General features: G+C 34.5%; 2 protein-coding genes across 2 annotated transcripts; both read left to right on the top strand.

Annotated features, from left to right (window-relative positions):
• Positions 1–836: 836 nt before the first annotated feature.
• Positions 837–8,261, top strand: LOC110688237 (multiple organellar RNA editing factor 4, mitochondrial-like). The gene is made up of 5 exons (XM_021864957.1): positions 837–1,737; positions 2,905–3,853; positions 3,960–4,057; positions 4,948–5,013; positions 5,725–8,261. Exons 2-5 carry the CDS (start codon positions 3,399–3,401, stop codon positions 7,857–7,859), a joined length of 2,754 nt encoding a protein of 917 aa, XP_021720649.1. The 5' UTR covers positions 837–1,737; positions 2,905–3,398; the 3' UTR covers positions 7,860–8,261.
• A 5,374-nt stretch (positions 8,262–13,635) lies between these two features.
• Positions 13,636–16,249, top strand: LOC110688236 (probable protein phosphatase 2C 25). Its single transcript, XM_021864956.1, has 4 exons — positions 13,636–14,374; positions 14,978–15,319; positions 15,446–15,625; positions 15,764–16,249. Exons 1-4 carry the CDS (start codon positions 13,994–13,996, stop codon positions 15,926–15,928), a joined length of 1,068 nt encoding a protein of 355 aa, XP_021720648.1. The 5' UTR covers positions 13,636–13,993; the 3' UTR covers positions 15,929–16,249.
• Positions 16,250–17,201: the final 952 nt, after the last annotated feature.

The following is a 17,201-nucleotide window of genomic DNA, read 5'->3' as shown; positions in this document are numbered from 1 at the left end:
CCTCGTAAAATCTCTCTTTGCACTTTAAGTTGTATTTTATAAATTCCACAAAAATTACCATAGTTCCTCTACAATACAATTCAACCCCCCTCTTGTATTGTTCATTCTAGTCAACACCAGCTGGCAGCTGCTGATAAGCGTTTGGCTAACTTAGATGGTCCTTCTGTTCTGGCAGATGGGGCTCAGCTGATCTTACAGGTTTGTTTATTTCGCTAAGTGTGTGGATAGTGCTTTTGGCTAAGTATACTAGTTAACTCGAATTCCTTTTGTGAAACAGGGTCTTCAAAATGTTTTGTCTTCCAGGGTTTTCATGGAAGATATTGAAAGGAGGTTGAAGAGGGCTGAAAAAGCCAGGAAAGACCTGCAAACCCAAAGAGATGCAGCTGACCAGAAGGTGAAGGATCTCACCATAGCTAAGGAGTAGTAGCAGAAGGGATTCGAGGAAGGCATGAAGAAAAAAAAGGGGGAGGTGAAGCAGCTGTGTAGACACCTGATTGTATCTCCCCAAAAACCAAACCCAGTGATGAGTACCTTTCACGTCTTTGACTAACGAGTTCGGTAAAGGGTTGAAGAGTCTCATGAATTTCCCTTGAGCCTTAACCATATCCCTAACCTTACCTAAAATGTTCTAATTAAAAATCATTCATTTCGTGTCTTTAAATCCAAAATAATTCATTATGTGTCCTTAAAATCATTTATTTCATGTCCTTTTCATATAAACGTCCAAACCAAATTATTTTGGTCCATAATCCCGATACTATTATAGCTTAGTTGGATGGGGATTGAAAAGAATTTTCCAACGATATATTATAAGCCCAAACCGACTTATAACGAATAAGTTATGGCCAAAATACTAAATCGAGCCCAAACCAGACTTAGGTCCACCTTACCTACGACCCAATGACTATGTGAGGGTCTAAATAATTTATTCCCAATCCTAAACCAATTAGGACTCTTTTAGAAGTTTCTAGAAGGTTCTAATTATCCTTTTCGAAAAGATAAAGATCAAAGAGTTTGAAACTGAATAAAACTTCTCTTTTAATAATCCTAAACTGACACTGTCCCACTATTTCGATCATATCTTAACTTTTACAATAGACATAAATTTGATTCTAATTGGGTTGGAAAGTAGACTTCTAGAGCTTCCCAACGATATATTGCTTATCTAATTCCGATTTCCGGATCAATAGTTATGATAAAAACAAAAACCATAAAAACTGCATTCCATCGCACCGCGCCAGTCCCATCACAACGCGATGCACTTCAACGCGCCGTGATACACTTGTCGCACCGCGACTAAAAGAGTTTTATTCTGATTCAAATTCTGATCTTTTCTGATTACTTTGGCCCTCTTTTTTTTCTATAAATAGAGGTCGTTTTCCCCGTTTTCAAATCAGCAACAACGTTCATCAACCCTTAGCAACAACGCTCACCATAGACCTTTAGCAAAAATGTTCATAAATTTTAGCTTTAATGCTCATTATAACCCGAAATTCTTTAATTCCAATGTTCTTAGCCTTAGACTAAATATATCTTTGATACATCCAATATCAGTCACAATACCTCATTCACGAGATTTGTATACTCCTAGCCATCCTCGACGTTGCCTTCGACCTCGACATGAAAGGCTGATAGTTCTGAGGGTTTGGTCCCAAATCTATATTTCAATTCATATTTGATTTATTTACGTTACTAACGTGTGTATTGATTTTATAGCAAGAAGGTCAAGACATCAAAGTGAGTAATTTAATCATCCTTATTATTCTTGGATTTTGGAATAGAAATCATGTTTACAATATTATTTTAATTCCTAGTATCATGTTAGGATGTTTTATGATTTCTAGTATCATGTTTAGGATGATTTATCGATTTTGATTATTAGTGACATGCTAGGATTTGTTATTAATCCGTTTAGTATTATGCCTAGGATCTTACTAATAACGATATTTTGATGATGCTTTTATGATGATGATTGTTATATTAATCATATGTTGTTTGATTATTCATGATATTATTGTTGTTGCTTGATCACGCCCTTTTTTGCAGGTTTAAAGGGAATTTGTATTTGAAATCACGCATAATAAGATAATTGATAGTTGAATTTAGGCTAATGTGATTTTAATTCAAGTGATTGCCAATATTAGATTTGATTGTGCATTAATAATCAACCAACGTAGATTAAACAGGTTTAGGACTAATATGATGTATGTTGATCGGGAAGCGCACATGAATATCATAAGAATTAAGTAGAGGGCTATTTAGGGCGGGTTCAATCTCTTTTAGGTTGGATTCGTACCATCGTCATCAAACATCCAGTCATGGTTTCGGATCACTATGGAGTTAGTGATCTCCGTGATCGTGAATGGGGAGTTACCTTAACTTTACACTTGTAAACGATTTACAAGTTCCTAAAACTTGTTGGCGACTCCTTCATTTCTAGCTTCTTTTCCTTGGAACACCGCCATGCATAAAAGCATGACTCACAGTAGGGCTCAATGATTGAGTGTTGAAAAATTCCCTACAGACTGCTTGTCCAATTACTCATAGATCTTTGATAGGTTGGTTAGTGGAAATCTATTGCTTTCAAACTCATGCATATTGGACAAAAAACTAGGTAAATTGGTTTTTTTTTTAAATTGCTTTTGGTAAATTTATCATTATTGATAACCATAATTTTGTCAATCATAACGTGAAATTCACGAAATTTGAGTTAATTCTCTAAAAGCCTCACTCAAATCAAATCCCCAATTTGATTTCAAAACCCTAATTTCATTTCAAAACCCCTAATTTAAGTTTTCAAAAGCATAAATCAACAAAACATACCTTTTTTCCTTGATTGCATTTGAGTATTGAAGCAAGAAGATTTTTGAAACCCTAATTTTATGTTTCATAATTCAATTATAGATTTTTTTTCCCAAAGTTGATGAATAAAGAAGGGGAAATCGTAAGAAGAAAGAAAAAGAAGAGGAAAAAGCAAGGGGTGGGGCCCAAGTGACGTCATACAAGAGGCTTTGATCAAAGAGGTGGTAATTTTTTATATTTTAGAAAACTGTTGGTTGTAAAAAAGAATACAAATAATTGTAGGTGGTAATTACTAAAACGTAAACTATAATAGGTGGTAATTGTCAAATTTTCCTTTTTATTTACAACTAAAATGTTTAGTTCTATAACATTAAATGTACATTTTTTTTCTTCAGATTCATAGTTTCTTTATTTTGTTCTTATATTATAAAAGTTCATTTTTATATAATGCAAAGTTCAATTACTAAATCTTCATTTTTTTTTCAAGTAAATATTTATTTTTATCGTGAGACAAGCTAAAAATTTGGGCATAATAAACTTCAAATTCCAATCTCCAAAACCCAACTACAATCCCTCTATTTTCAACTTCCAGGTTTATGCAGGGTTTTAGCCTTTTAGGGAGGAGAGAGAAACTAGAATCAACAATGGCGATTTACTCTCACAGACGCCTGATTCTCTCTCTTCGTCAACTATTTCATTTCAATTCCTCTTTTTCTCGTTTCAATTCATCCTCTCTTCATACCTTTAACCTAAATTTTCGATCATCTCCATTTTCTTCAACCTCGGTACTTCGGAAATTCCTGTCGTCTTTCAATTCGTCTCCACTAATAAACAAATGGAGCTTCAGAAGTAGCTTTTATGGCGTTCGAAGCTTCTCCACTCGATTTTCTGAGTCGTCTTCGAGAAATAATGGACCGCCGAAGGAGACGATTATGCTCGAAGGTTGCGATTTTGAGCATTGGCTTGTTGTTGTGGAAGCTCCTGATCCTCAGCTCACTCGCGATGATATTATTGATGGTTATATCAAAACCCTAGCTCAAATTATTGGAAGGTCTCTCTTCAATCTCTTTTACTCTAATTTGATTTCTGTGTATTGCGTTGAATTTAGGTTTACATTTCTGGAATTTGTGAGTTTGATTGATATTTTATTGGTGCAGTGAAGAAGAAGCTAGAATGAAGATTTATTCGGTTTCTACACGCCATTACTTTGCTTTTGGTGCTTTAGTTTCAGAGGAGCTTAGTTATAAGCTTAAAGGTGTGCCAAATTATGTTATTTGTTTTGATGATGTCGTAATTGTTTAATCTTTGTCTAATTAAATAACTAATTGAAGAATGTTAGGTTCACAGGAGTTCTTAAAAGTTGATAATTATATTTTTTGTTTTCATTGGCTTATGCATAATTTCCAGAAATTTGCCTGTGTTATTACACTTTGCACTTTTGCAGATACTATTTTGAGATGTCAAAGATAGTTGTAACATTTCTAGAATTATAGTCAATCGCGGTTTTCTAGTTTTCTATTAATATTATGACATATAGAAATGAGCGAATAAGGTTGAGAGGCTCACAACTATTACTTGTGTAATGTATAAAGTGTAAGATATTGTGATCATGTCAAATGCTTGTAAATGAGTATGATATTATTTACATTATCAATTACACATCCTTTGATCACTTCGTATTCTATAATTTCTTATGTCACCTGGTGCTTGAAAATGAGGATAATTTGCCTAATAATAATAAGAAATTAAGAGTGAATTATAGCTTTGTTTTGCTTTTTCATCATTGGTTAACCTGCTCTTATGTTCTTTTCAAATATACATCTGTTTGACAACCTGATAAGTTTCGCCATTAGTATATGCTTTGGATTATGTTTCTCTTGCAGATACTCGTATATGGTTATTCTATTGCATTCAATGATAAATTGATGGAAACCAACTTGCATTCAGCTATAGTGGAGGCTACTCTTTTAATTGCACATCCTTTGATTATTTCACTTTTGTAGCACCTGGCAATGCAATTGGAGATGTGTTTGCTAGTTTCTTTGAAATATCTATTTTGTGTTTGTGTGTGTGTGTGTGTGTGTGTGTGTGTGTGTTCTGTATGACTATAAATGCTAATACTGTGTCAAATTTCATTTGGATCAGAGCTACCAAATGTTCGATGGGTTCTCCCAGATTCCTACATGGATGTTAAGAACAAAACCTATGCTGGTAAGATCAGATTTTGTTGTTGTGGTGTTTTATTTTATGTCATGTGATGGTTCATGGGCTCATGTTTGTACTGATTGCTCCTTATATAACTAGGTTATTTTATTGATCTTTCTGTCTTCAACTATGTTGTGATAGTATCTTATTTGTTTTTAATGTTTCTTTAATTGCTTTTTGTTTAGAGTGTAAGACTATATGTTGTGGTGTTGCCCTAGGGAAGTTTACTTGATCAAATTGTTTTTGAAATACCAGCCAACTGTAAACTGGTGTGTAGAATTATTAGTGGCAGTTGATGCATTAGGAGGTCATTTATATCCACTGCATATGCCAGTGTATATCTTCCCTGTAACTCACTCGTTGCCTGGGATGCTGGGAGGCCTGGGACCTTGGGCCATTCTTTGATACCCGGTCATGTAATATTTTCCCATTGGAAGGTCTCTGTTTCCTACCTCAATTTGTGTGTTGTTCCTGTAGACAGTGTCTGTTTTCCACCCCCATCTGCCTCTCCGGGGGCCTAGTTTAATGCCATGATAAACTTATGATTCCTCATGGTAAGAACTTCCCTTACCCTGTTCCCCACAAAACCAATCCAAATGAACCAAAACAAGGGGAAGCAGTGGAGATTGTTGCTCTAGAGATGAAGTCATTAGTATCTTATACAAGTATGTTATATGGTTTGTCCCCTTTCTTTCTCTTCTGATTTGCTATTTACAGGCGAGCCTTTCATCAATGGACAGCCAGTTCCTTATGACCCAAAATATCATGCGATATGGGTTCAAAACCATGCAGAATCCCAGAGAAGTAGAAACAGAAGTTCAAGAAGGCAAAAGGATCCAAACTCACGATCAAGACAACCTACATCTTCATCGGTATGTGATGATTCGAATCAAAACTGGATATCTACCCCTAATCATCTTATTCCGGCCCTACAGACATCAACCACGCAAAACCGGACTTCTCAGACTTTATCTTTATCAGATCCTGGTTACTACAAGCAGGGTCAGATACATTCTGCTGATTCTGTAAATGAAGCTGTTCAATCCTCTCAAATGCAGATCCCTTACCACTTGCGAAACCAGGATCAGGCTCCTCCAACCTATACTAAGAAAAATGCTCCTCCAGCCTATAATCAGAATCAGGGTCCACCAACTTATTCTCAGAATTATACTCCTCCATCCTGTACTCAGGTACAGCCTCCTCCAACCTACTCTCAAAATCAAGCTCCTCCAAGCTACTCTCAAAATCAGGCTCTTCCAAACTACTCTCAAAATCAAGCTACTCCAACTTATTCTCAGAATCAAGCTCCTCCAACCTACTCCCAAAATCAAGAGCGTCCAAACTATTCTCAAAATCAGGCTCCTCTAAGGGATCTAACCTACTCTCAGAATCATGCGCCTCCAACCTATACTCAAAATCAAGCGCGTCCAAACTATCCTCAAAATCAAGCTTCTCTAACCTACTCTCAGAATCAGGCTCCTCCAACCTACTCACAGAATCAATTGTATCCAAATTATTATCAAAATCAAGCTCCTCCAACCTACTCTCTGAGTCAGGCTCCTCCAACATACTCGCAAAATCAAGCTCCTCCAACCTACTCTCAGAATCAGGCTCCCCCATCCTACTCTCAAAATCAATCGCATCCAAACTCCTCTCAAAATCAATCGCATCCACCCTACTCTCAGAATCAGGCTCCTCCAACCTGCTTTCAAAATCAAGCACGTCCAAACGGTTATCAAAATCAAGCTCCTCCAACCTACTCTCAGAGTATGGCTACTCAACCCCCCTTCATGCAAAATCACCCAACGCCCTGGACCCCACCTCCTACCTACTCTCAGGATATGGCTACTCAGCATTCAGGTACAATGGATCCAAATTCCCAGGGCTGGGGAAGCCGAAGCCATAGCTGGGCGCCTCCCGGAGGATCTGAAAATCAAACCCACCCTCCACCCACAACCCCAAACAACAATTTTTCATATAAAAATATGCCACCTTCAGCTCCTGCAAGTAATGTTCCATATCAAGGCCAGGTCTGGGGACCTTCCTCAAAATACCAAAGTTGGCCCTCACAGCCCCAAAATTCAAATAATTACTCACACGGCAATTTTCAACCCTCAGCCCCAGCCAGGGACATGCCATCGCACTTGCAAAACACGAACTTCCATGGAGGAAGCATGCCATCTCACGCTCAACAAAATGAGAACCTTTACAAGGATAGTCCACTTCATGCTCAAAGTACCAGTACCTCAAATGACTATCCTTCAGAGTCTTTACTACAGCTACAATACCAGGACAGTCACAGAACTTACATAGACATGCAGAGTTCAACGTCAATGGTAACTCCTCAAAGTACACAAAACTTTCAAAATGCGAATGTGGTACCTCCAGCTCTTGCACAGGACATGACCTCTCACACGTGTAACCCAAATTCCTCAAGACAGGATGCTGCAGCTGAAGTTCAGCAGAATGGTTACTCCAGAAATATTCCACATCATGCGAAGTATTCACCATATAATACATATGAAAATCAACAGTACCAGAACAGCACTAGAGAATTACAACGTTCAAGTGCCACAGAAATACCTCAGAATTGGAACCATCAGAGCATACCCCCGTCCATGCAGAACAGCGTCTCCCCTGATATGCTGATGTCTCGTGGAGTTCTGACTCATCAAAACCAGGATGAAGATATGTCTAGGGTAAACCAGAACAGCAAATCTCAGCATAACATGGGATCAGCTTCTCAAAATAATGATCACAATGGTGGAAGGAAAATGCCTAATGACACGAGCATGGACACTGTGCAGACTAGAGACTACCAGGAGCGTGACAATCCCGCTGATGATTATTGATGTAGCGAATCTCAGCATAACATGGGATCTACCAGAACAGCGAATCTCAGCATAACATGGGATCAGCTTCTCAAAATAATGATCAAAAAGGTAGAAAAATCTTGGTTGCTCTTGGGTGGACAAGCAGCATTGACAGAAATAGAGTATTGATGTAAATTTATTGTTTATGATATGAAAGTGCTTTTTTTTGTACTTGTATAAAGGTGAATTTTCATTGAGGCTTTACTAAGCTGCCTTATTCATCACTCAGCAGTACTAAATGTAGATTTTGTTATTTGTTAATTCTCACCTTTGAAATAGGATAAACACTAAACAGGGGTACGGGGAAAATTAGATTAAGAGCATGATATCAGAAAGAAATAATATAGCTATGCAATGCCTTCAAGTTGGCTTTTTAATTTACTTTCCTGTTTTATATCAATTTACTCAATTCTTTTCTCTTATCTAATAAAATTTGAGGTTTTTGGATTTTCTCCTAAGTTAATTCTTTGAAATTATATATTGATGTGCTAGGAAATAGTCTTGGTTGTACAATGGTAGTGATAACAAATAAAAATGGATTATTGTTACTCTAAGAAGGATTATTGCAAAAAGGAAAGAGCAACTTACACTTATTTGGGGTCTTCTCCTTTACCTTCCCAACTTGAGTACAATTTTTTTCGGATTTTCTACAAATTCAAAATTTACTAAATAGCTAAAAAAACACCTTTTAACTATTATTTTATCACTATGGAAGAGGTAGTATTTGTGACATAAAATCAAAACATGCTCTCTTTGTACATTAATAAACACGAAGTAGTAGTTAGCCTAATGGTAATCGTTTGAGTCACATAACCTTTTTAAATCGCGATATTTATGAGATAGTCTTATAAGGCTATAAGCTACTCATCTTACTTCCTTTTTTTAATTTTTTTTTTTTTTTTTTTACCTATTCTATTGACTTGGCTAATTTTTCAATGCATCGTTTTGACAATTAATAACTTTGGTAAAATCCAAAGTCAATAAAAGAGGAATTTACAATTTATTAAGGCATTTCTTGTTAGATTAGAGTTCTTATCATATCCCCAAAAAAAAAACACTTAGCATGGCCAAATTAAAAAAAGGTTTGAATCTGGATTGGACTCGGACAAAGGCCCTTTTGTAGCCCAACTCATGCTCCGTAAATCCCAATAACCTAATTCATTTAGAAGCGCCGACCCAACTCAACTTAAAACCCCTAATTTTTCCTGCCTTATAAAAACTCAACTAATCTCCTCCTGCCATTCATCAGTCGTCTTTCTCTCTCCTCGCTTCCCCATTTTCTAATCTAGGGTTTATGTTTATCCCCAATTCCCTTTTTTCTTTTTTGTTTTTTGTTTTCTGAAAATTTGTTGAAAAATTAATCTGAAATTTGAAGGCTTCATTTGTTGGTTGATGCGGATAATATATATTCCCTTTGACTCGTTCCCTTGAAGCAACATCAATTTGTGCTGTTTTCTCTTTTTTTCTTCTTCGATTTTTTCCCAGCGATGGAGATTCAACTGAGAACAGCTAAATTTCTCATATTTTTTATTTAATTTTATCAGTTTTTTTGGGCAATGAAATTTGCGGTGATGAGTCAATACAGACCTGTAATGATATGCGGAAATGATCGCAATTCATTATGAACATCTAAGGGACTGAGTTTTTTCCTTGCCTTTTTCTTAACAAAAAATTTCTTAATCTTAATTTTTTAGATTGATTGTTAATTAATTATATAATTTGTATTAATTTGGGTTCAGTTTGATTAGGCCTAAAAATGGTGCTAATTATATAAATGGCATTGTTTTTATAATGTGAATCCTAAATTAATTTGTTCCCCTCGCTATCCGGTGTAAAATTTTCCATGCTACATTTGGACGTTGGGTAACTACAATTTTTTAACCAATTATGTTTGTTTTAAAAAAATCAATTTATAAGAAAATGATTTTTATGAATGGTTTTTAAATTAATGATAGATTTAGGTAAAATAAATGATAAATGAATTCGGGCTTTTTTTTTGTAAAGGCCTCAAGCTGAGGCCCAGTAGAAACATAGGTTTTGGCCCATATATCGGGACGCTTTGATCATTTCGACGTTATATACTGACATGTTAATCTTAATTCATCACCAATTTGTATTAATATTATTGTTAGAGACTTGATTAAAACATTGATGATGCTCGTGACAATTTTTGTCTAATACTCTTGTGAAGTTTACCAATAAATTATTGGTGATAAAATTATTATAATTAATTTGTCCAGCTTAGTTTAATATGAGCATCATGAACCCGAACATTGAAGCAAATTGAACCCTTTGTGGCTGGCCTTGTGGAGTAAAAACTCTTTGATCTATAGACTTGTAACACTAACCTTATGAGTTATGTTATGACAATGGGAATACAAGACTACTACATCGACTCGGTTTAAACTTAAGCTTAGTTTGTTGGTCAAATTAACGTAGGTCAACTCCAAATTTTTTAGTTTTGCAAAAGTAGGTGAAGATGGGCCTGAACTAAGGTATCTAACCACTTGAAAAAAAAAAATAAAAAAAAATTCTCAAATAATTGATGGAGCCATAAATAATCAAATTTTTTACTAAGGTTTTCCGGCCCAATATCCTAAGATGTATTTTTTATATTGAGTTGAACAATTTGAAACATTTTTTAGATTTTAATTCAAAACATTTGGTACTTGAGTACTTAACAGTTAACAGCTAGTGAACTTCTTGCGTGGACCACATGTAAAACTAACGTTATTTGGAACATAGTAACCGTAATTTTAATATAGTATGATTAGTATCCTTATTTTTTTAACATAGTAACCTTTATTAAAACTTGTGTGACCTTAAATGTTATTTTTGTTTACGTCTCAAAAAATTAACATTTTAAGCTTTTATAATGTTACAATCGCTTTTATTTTAACATAATAACTTTTATTTTAATGTAGTGACATTTTTTATTAATAAAACAATCATAGTATCTCTAATATTAGTAATCCACGATAAATTTGTGTGAACCAGGTCCATTTAAGAATTTTTGTAACAACATGCTATAGCCAAGAAATTTCCTATGCAATAATCTCAGGATCCGGAACCGAAACCTGTTGCAACAGGTTCCTAAAAGTAGGAACTGGAACTAGAACCTGTTCAACATGTTCCTGAAAATTGGGATTTGAAACCGTAACCTGTTTTTCAAATTAAACTTAATAGTTACTTGATAAATTGTTACAAAATTTTTAAAAAAATAAAAATAAAATGGATGTTCACAATAAAAGCTTACAACTTTATTACAAATATAACAAACCAACATTGATTGTCTAGTATATTTAATATAAAATTACAAATACTTAAATTAATACCATTAATTAAACCTGTAAGAGTAAGATGAAAAATGAATAAGAGGAGGGAGAGAGGTAGGTGACGGCTTGTGTAGGAAATGAGAAATGATGTATGGTTCTGATTTCGTATACCCTGGAGGGAACCTGCACTAACAGGGTACCCTACAGGTTCCGAGTCCAAAATTTTATTACCCGAATCCGGAACCTGTTGCAACAGGTTCCCAATTTTATTACTCGAAACCGAAACCTAATTGCGATTCCAAGCAAGTTCCAGTTTCAGTTCCAGATCAAGGTACCCTGAAATTTCGCTCACCCCAGTACTAACTTCTAAGTCTTACTATGTCTATGTGAGATACAATATGTATATCCTTTCCAAAAAAATTAAAAATAAATAAATATAATTTGTACATTTTAGTTAGTTATATACTTGTATTTCATTAGATCATAAATCAATGATTATAGATAATTATTAGTGTTTGACTTGACTAAATAACATTTGAACCTTCAATCATTATTCCAAAATTCTTACTTGTTTCACTGTTTGTCTATCTTTTTTTTTTTTTTTTTTTTTTTTTTTTTTGTATACGAAGTTTGTCTATCTAATTAGGTCTAGTTAATTACCACAATATCAAATTAGGCTTAGTTGGTACCTACGTGGCCCATGATGATTCATTCTAAAAGTCTTATTAAAAGACTTATAAAAAAAAAATGTGAAAACGGAAAAAAAAAAAAAATCGAGAGATGAAGTGAGTATTAGTTAGAGTACTAATTTCATATTCAAAACTAAAAGTGACAAAGCGAGTATAATTTTTTTTTTAACTTGTATATTTGAATAGATGTTACCTTATACTAAAATCTGTTTAGTGTAAGTGGGGTTAGTAAGAGAGAAAAATAGTAAAACATAAATAGGTTCTTACAAAGTGTTGCAATTATTGTGAAATGAATGGAAAAAAAAAATTGTTACAATTATTATGAAATGAATGGAGTACTCCGTATAAGTCTAATGAAAAAACTCTAGTCATGCATTATTAGTTTATTACTAATCATGGACTGAATAAAGTACGTTATAAGTAACTTTATGTATTCCATTGCCTCATTTACCATTCTACGAATGATTAGTCTCAAAAGTCCAAGTTATTTCAACTAATCCCGTGTTAGGGGTTAAGCCATATACAAAGACAAATTAGTAGAGATGTAAACGCAACGGGCAATAAAATATCAACACAAAAAGGACAAAGAAAAAGCTTAGTCCTGAATTTATAACGGTAAGTTTGTAGCAATTTCTAGGATTTAGTCCAATCATAATCATGGAAGAATCTAATCATACAAAAAACATAAATTTGAAAACAGGTTTTTGCCAGCAACACAAACAATAATTTGTTTATATTCTCTCTCCTACTATTATTCTTACTCGTATTTGTATATATTCACTCTTTCCTTGAGACTTTAGTTTCCTAGGATAGGATGTGTGTTCACTACACTACTTAACGTGTTTGACCCTCTATTTTAGCCGTTGCTCTCAAAATGTTGTCATTTAACTACCTTTTTTTTGTTGCTTATTATGCCTCTTCTCTTTCTTCACATTAACACCTTAATAACCTCATTTTATATGATTTTCGGTTTCAATAAAAAAAAAAATCAATTAATAATTATCATGATTAATGAAAAATAATTTAACTACCTTATTTCCTGTTATTTTCTGTGTTAATATATAAAAAAATTATATATAAAAAAATTAATTAATAATTGTCATTACTAGTGAAGATAATGTGAAGAGTGATGCTGGTAAGCTGATTATTTGTTACCCGTAATACATAGCATGACAATTCAGAAAGATGTACGAGTATTTGTATCCAAATATAATTCTTAAAGAAGTTTAGTATTTCATATAACATAGGATTATTGAAATTGATCTCTTAAATTGCCATATTTTGATAGTATTTTTCTTCTACCAAATCTCAAATCTAATGTGATATCCGTACATAATGATTGATGAATCTAAAGCTAAAGGAATCGTACATTGACATAAGGCAATTTAACATGTAGATTGTGCAAGCAGAGGAAAGAGTTTGTGACAAAGCAATTTATATTTTACAGTGATATCGAAATTCGAACATACTTAAGAAAAAACAATTTATAAAAGTACATTCAAATTCAAACAACTTGAAAAGTTGTCCAATTGATTTAGTGAGGCATATAGAACATCACAAAATTCATTAAATCTAACTAAATCCATCTAGATATAAATAAAGATGATTGAATTCACACTTTAAAAAAACCATCCACAATATGGAGTACCATTCTCATCATCATGGAAGTCAATTACCAAAGATACACTTCACAAAATATCAATCTATTTATTTATTTTTTTTTGGAAAAAACAAAATATCAACCTTTTCCTTAATCCATAAACCCCATTATAAACTTTCCTAAGTTATTAGTCATATGACTCATATCCAAGGACATATAGAGGAAACTTCATACACCCAAACACCCAAACAAAATAGGTGTTGATATTAAATTAATGAATTAATCAATCAAAATCAATCAATAAAATTTTGGTCAAACTTTCAAAATGAGCATCTTAAAACACACCATCAACACGAACACAATTATAACTTGACCCCACTATTGACTTCCTTTATTCTTCTTTCCCTTAAATACACCCTTTTATTCTCTCACTTCTTTTTCTCACACAACAATTACATTCATTTTCTCTCTCAAACAACAACAACAATTTCACAATTTACAAGAAAAAAAAAACAATTTCAATTAAATTTGAAAAAAAAAAAATCAATAATGTCAGTAGTAGTGTCAAATTCCCCTGTTTTTTCACCATCTCATCACAAATCAATCTTCTCAAGTTCAACACTTTCTCCTCGATCTCGTGTTTCTCCATCATCGAACAGTTTCCGGCAGAGTTACGGCGGAGATGGGGCGGCGTCGACGTCGGGATATTCTCCGGCGACGGCGGTTATGAAGAGAAAAAGGCCGGCGAGATTGGATATTCCTATGATGAATATGGGTTTTGGAGCTCCGGTGACGCCGAGACCTGTGCAGGAATCAATGGTGGAAGATGATTTTGATGGGTTTTACTCTGTTTGTTGTAAGAAAGGTAGGAGAGCTGTTATGGAGGATCGATTTTCTGCTGTGCTTGATATTCAGGGTGATTCTAAACAGGTAATTTTTTTTATTTAATTTGTGGGGTTTTTTTTTTTGGGATTAATTGGGATTTTGATGATTTGTTTTGATTTTATAATGATTAATTGATGTTATGTACTTTATTATGGAACTTAATTGGGGAAATCTGGGTTTACATGATTTTGGGTGGAAAATTTTTATCAGAAAGTTTGGATTTTTGGACTTGTATGCTCAAAAGAATTTAATTTTATTGGTATTGTGGAACTTAATTGAAATCTGGGTTTACATGAATTTGGGTGGAAAACCCTGAAAATTTGGATTTTCATTGATTAAACCCTGAAAATTTTGGGTGTTGGGTGTTTGGAATTTGGGAGAGTTTTTGAGGAAAGATATGGAAGAAAAACTCAATTTGTAATTTTGATGTTGAATTAAGGAGAATAGGAATTTATGAAAATTTTGATGGTTTATGCACTTGAATTGGTTCCTTCAAAAGTATAATACAGTACCTTAATAATTATAGTAGATTGCTATCTTTTAGATGGATGTTAAGCTAGTTATTTGGATATGGCTTGTTATTAAGCTCTTGAATTGGTTATTGAGTGAAATCTTGACATATTTTGCTGCAATTTATGTGTTGTGTAGGCATTCTTTGGTGTATTTGATGGTCATGGTGGTGTTAAAGCTGCTGAATATGTAGCAGAAAACCTAAACAAAAATATAATGGCCGAAGTAGTTAGGAAGGACGAGGAGAACACCGTTGAGGAGGCTGTTAAACACGGCTACTTGAAAACAGATTCCGACTTTTTGGAACAAGAGTTGCTCGGTGGTTCGTGTTGTGTTACAGCCTTGATTACCGAGGGTGACCTTATCGTGTCTAATGCTGGTGATTGTCGGGCTGTCTTAAGCCGGGGTGGTGTGGCTGAGGCACTCACTACTGACCATAGACCCTCGAGGCAAGACGAGAAGGATCGAATAGAAGCCTTGGTAAGAATTCTAACTCCATTCATCATTATCATTCATTTATTTGCTGGGATTTATCTCCTTGGCACTAAATTGGTACTTTTTATGTGAATAATCGACTTATGGATGTAAAATTGATTGTTTTTATAGGGTGGATACATTGATTCTTACAATGGTGTTTGGAGAATACAAGGATCCCTTGCCGTGTCTAGAGGAATTGGAGACAGGCAACTCAAGCAATGGGTGATTGCTGAACCTGAAACGAAGGTTCTCAAAATCAAATCCGATGATGAGTTCTTGATCCTAGCATCCGACGGTTTATGGGATAAGGTACTGCGTCTCAAACTTATTACTCATGTCAACTACTGCATTGCCAATCAAGCTGGTTCTGTTTTTAATGATTTATCTGGCATAAAAAATTATTGCTGTTTCAATCACTAAATCTTGTTCTTTATTCAATTGGTACAGGTTACTAATCAAGAAGCTGTAGATCTTGTCCGACCTTTGTGCACTGCAAGTGACAAAATTCAGCCACTAGCAGCTTGTAAGAAACTGATTGAGTTATCTGTTTCGCGAGGCTCTTTAGATGATATTAGCGTAATGATAATCCAATTGCCGCAATACATGAAGTAGCTCACCCTGACTTAGAACGACGAGGCAAGCAAACTCTATAACAAAGTTGAGATACAAATAGCTGGATTATACACTGCTTGTAGACTTGTAGTATAGCTTTGTAGCGAGATTTCGCAATCTGTTTCTCAGTTGAGATGATATAGATAATACTTTTATAAGCGATTAGTAGGTAGGAAGTTCATAGTTAATCTAATCACAGTACTATTCTTTAGGGGAATTCATGCCCTTCCAGATGTAGGCATAAATGACCATATTCTTTGCATAATTCATTGTAATAACAACTCAATAAAGTTGCACTAACAGATTCTTTTGACACATACAAAATTCTGCCTCTCCTGAACTATCTTTTATTATGTTCTGTCCATTTATATTGTCATTGTATTACCTTCCATCCATGCACGGCGATGGCTTATTTTTATTTCTCAGCAATATTCCTATGCCAAATCGAGGTTTACTACTCTAGTATGATGTATTACCTTCCATCCGCGGTGTTTCTTGTTGTTGTAAAGTGAACACTCTGCATTGTACTTCCATGGTTTTCTTACCCTGCAATGTGTTTCTTTAATAAGGAGTGTTTATTTTGACAGCTTACCTGTATTATTAAGTTCCCAATCAAATATAGGCTTCTTGTGAGCAAATTTATACAAGGAAACATTATTCTGCAAGATCTGAAATAATAAGCTGGTATAAGAAAAATTTAAAGCAATAAAAGAGGAGCAACAGGTTCTGGCAATTTTATGCGCTCCTTGGACACCTGCTGTACTGACTTTGAGAGCAATGCGTGAGTGAAGAAGGTCCAGATAAAGTCTTGATTTCTTCAATCGTCCCACTTAATATGTATGTCTATGTTGATGCTACTAACCCTGCAGTAAGTGAGCTAAATTGGTAGAATCAACATGGATAACGATATAAGATAAAACACATTCATTATGGACGAATATGGGACGAGCACGAGTGAAGTCTGAAGTGGGATTATGCATTACAGAGCGCAGGACCAAAGAGCTAGCTAAAACTCAAATGGTAACTCTCTCTCTCTGCCCTTTTTTTTACTCTAATTCCGATGGCTATAATAGTCTGTCTCTGTCTTTGTTAGAGGCATGTTTTTATTAACTTGAGGTTGATTTTCCTTGTCCTGTGTGTATAAATTTTTTGGCATATATACTTTTCTTAATTCTCAAGGGTGTTGAGGACATTAAGCACTGATATGACAATTGTATATCAGTAATCCCGTGTTTTCTTGTAGTGTATATGCTATCTTGCTCGAGGAGATCAT

This window comes from Chenopodium quinoa, unplaced genomic scaffold (genome assembly GCF_001683475.1).
Source record: "Chenopodium quinoa cultivar QQ74 unplaced genomic scaffold, ASM168347v1, whole genome shotgun sequence".
In the NCBI taxonomy this organism is placed as follows: Eukaryota; Viridiplantae; Streptophyta; class Magnoliopsida; order Caryophyllales; family Amaranthaceae; genus Chenopodium; species Chenopodium quinoa.
This window is presented reverse-complemented; position numbering and strand designations above follow the sequence as displayed.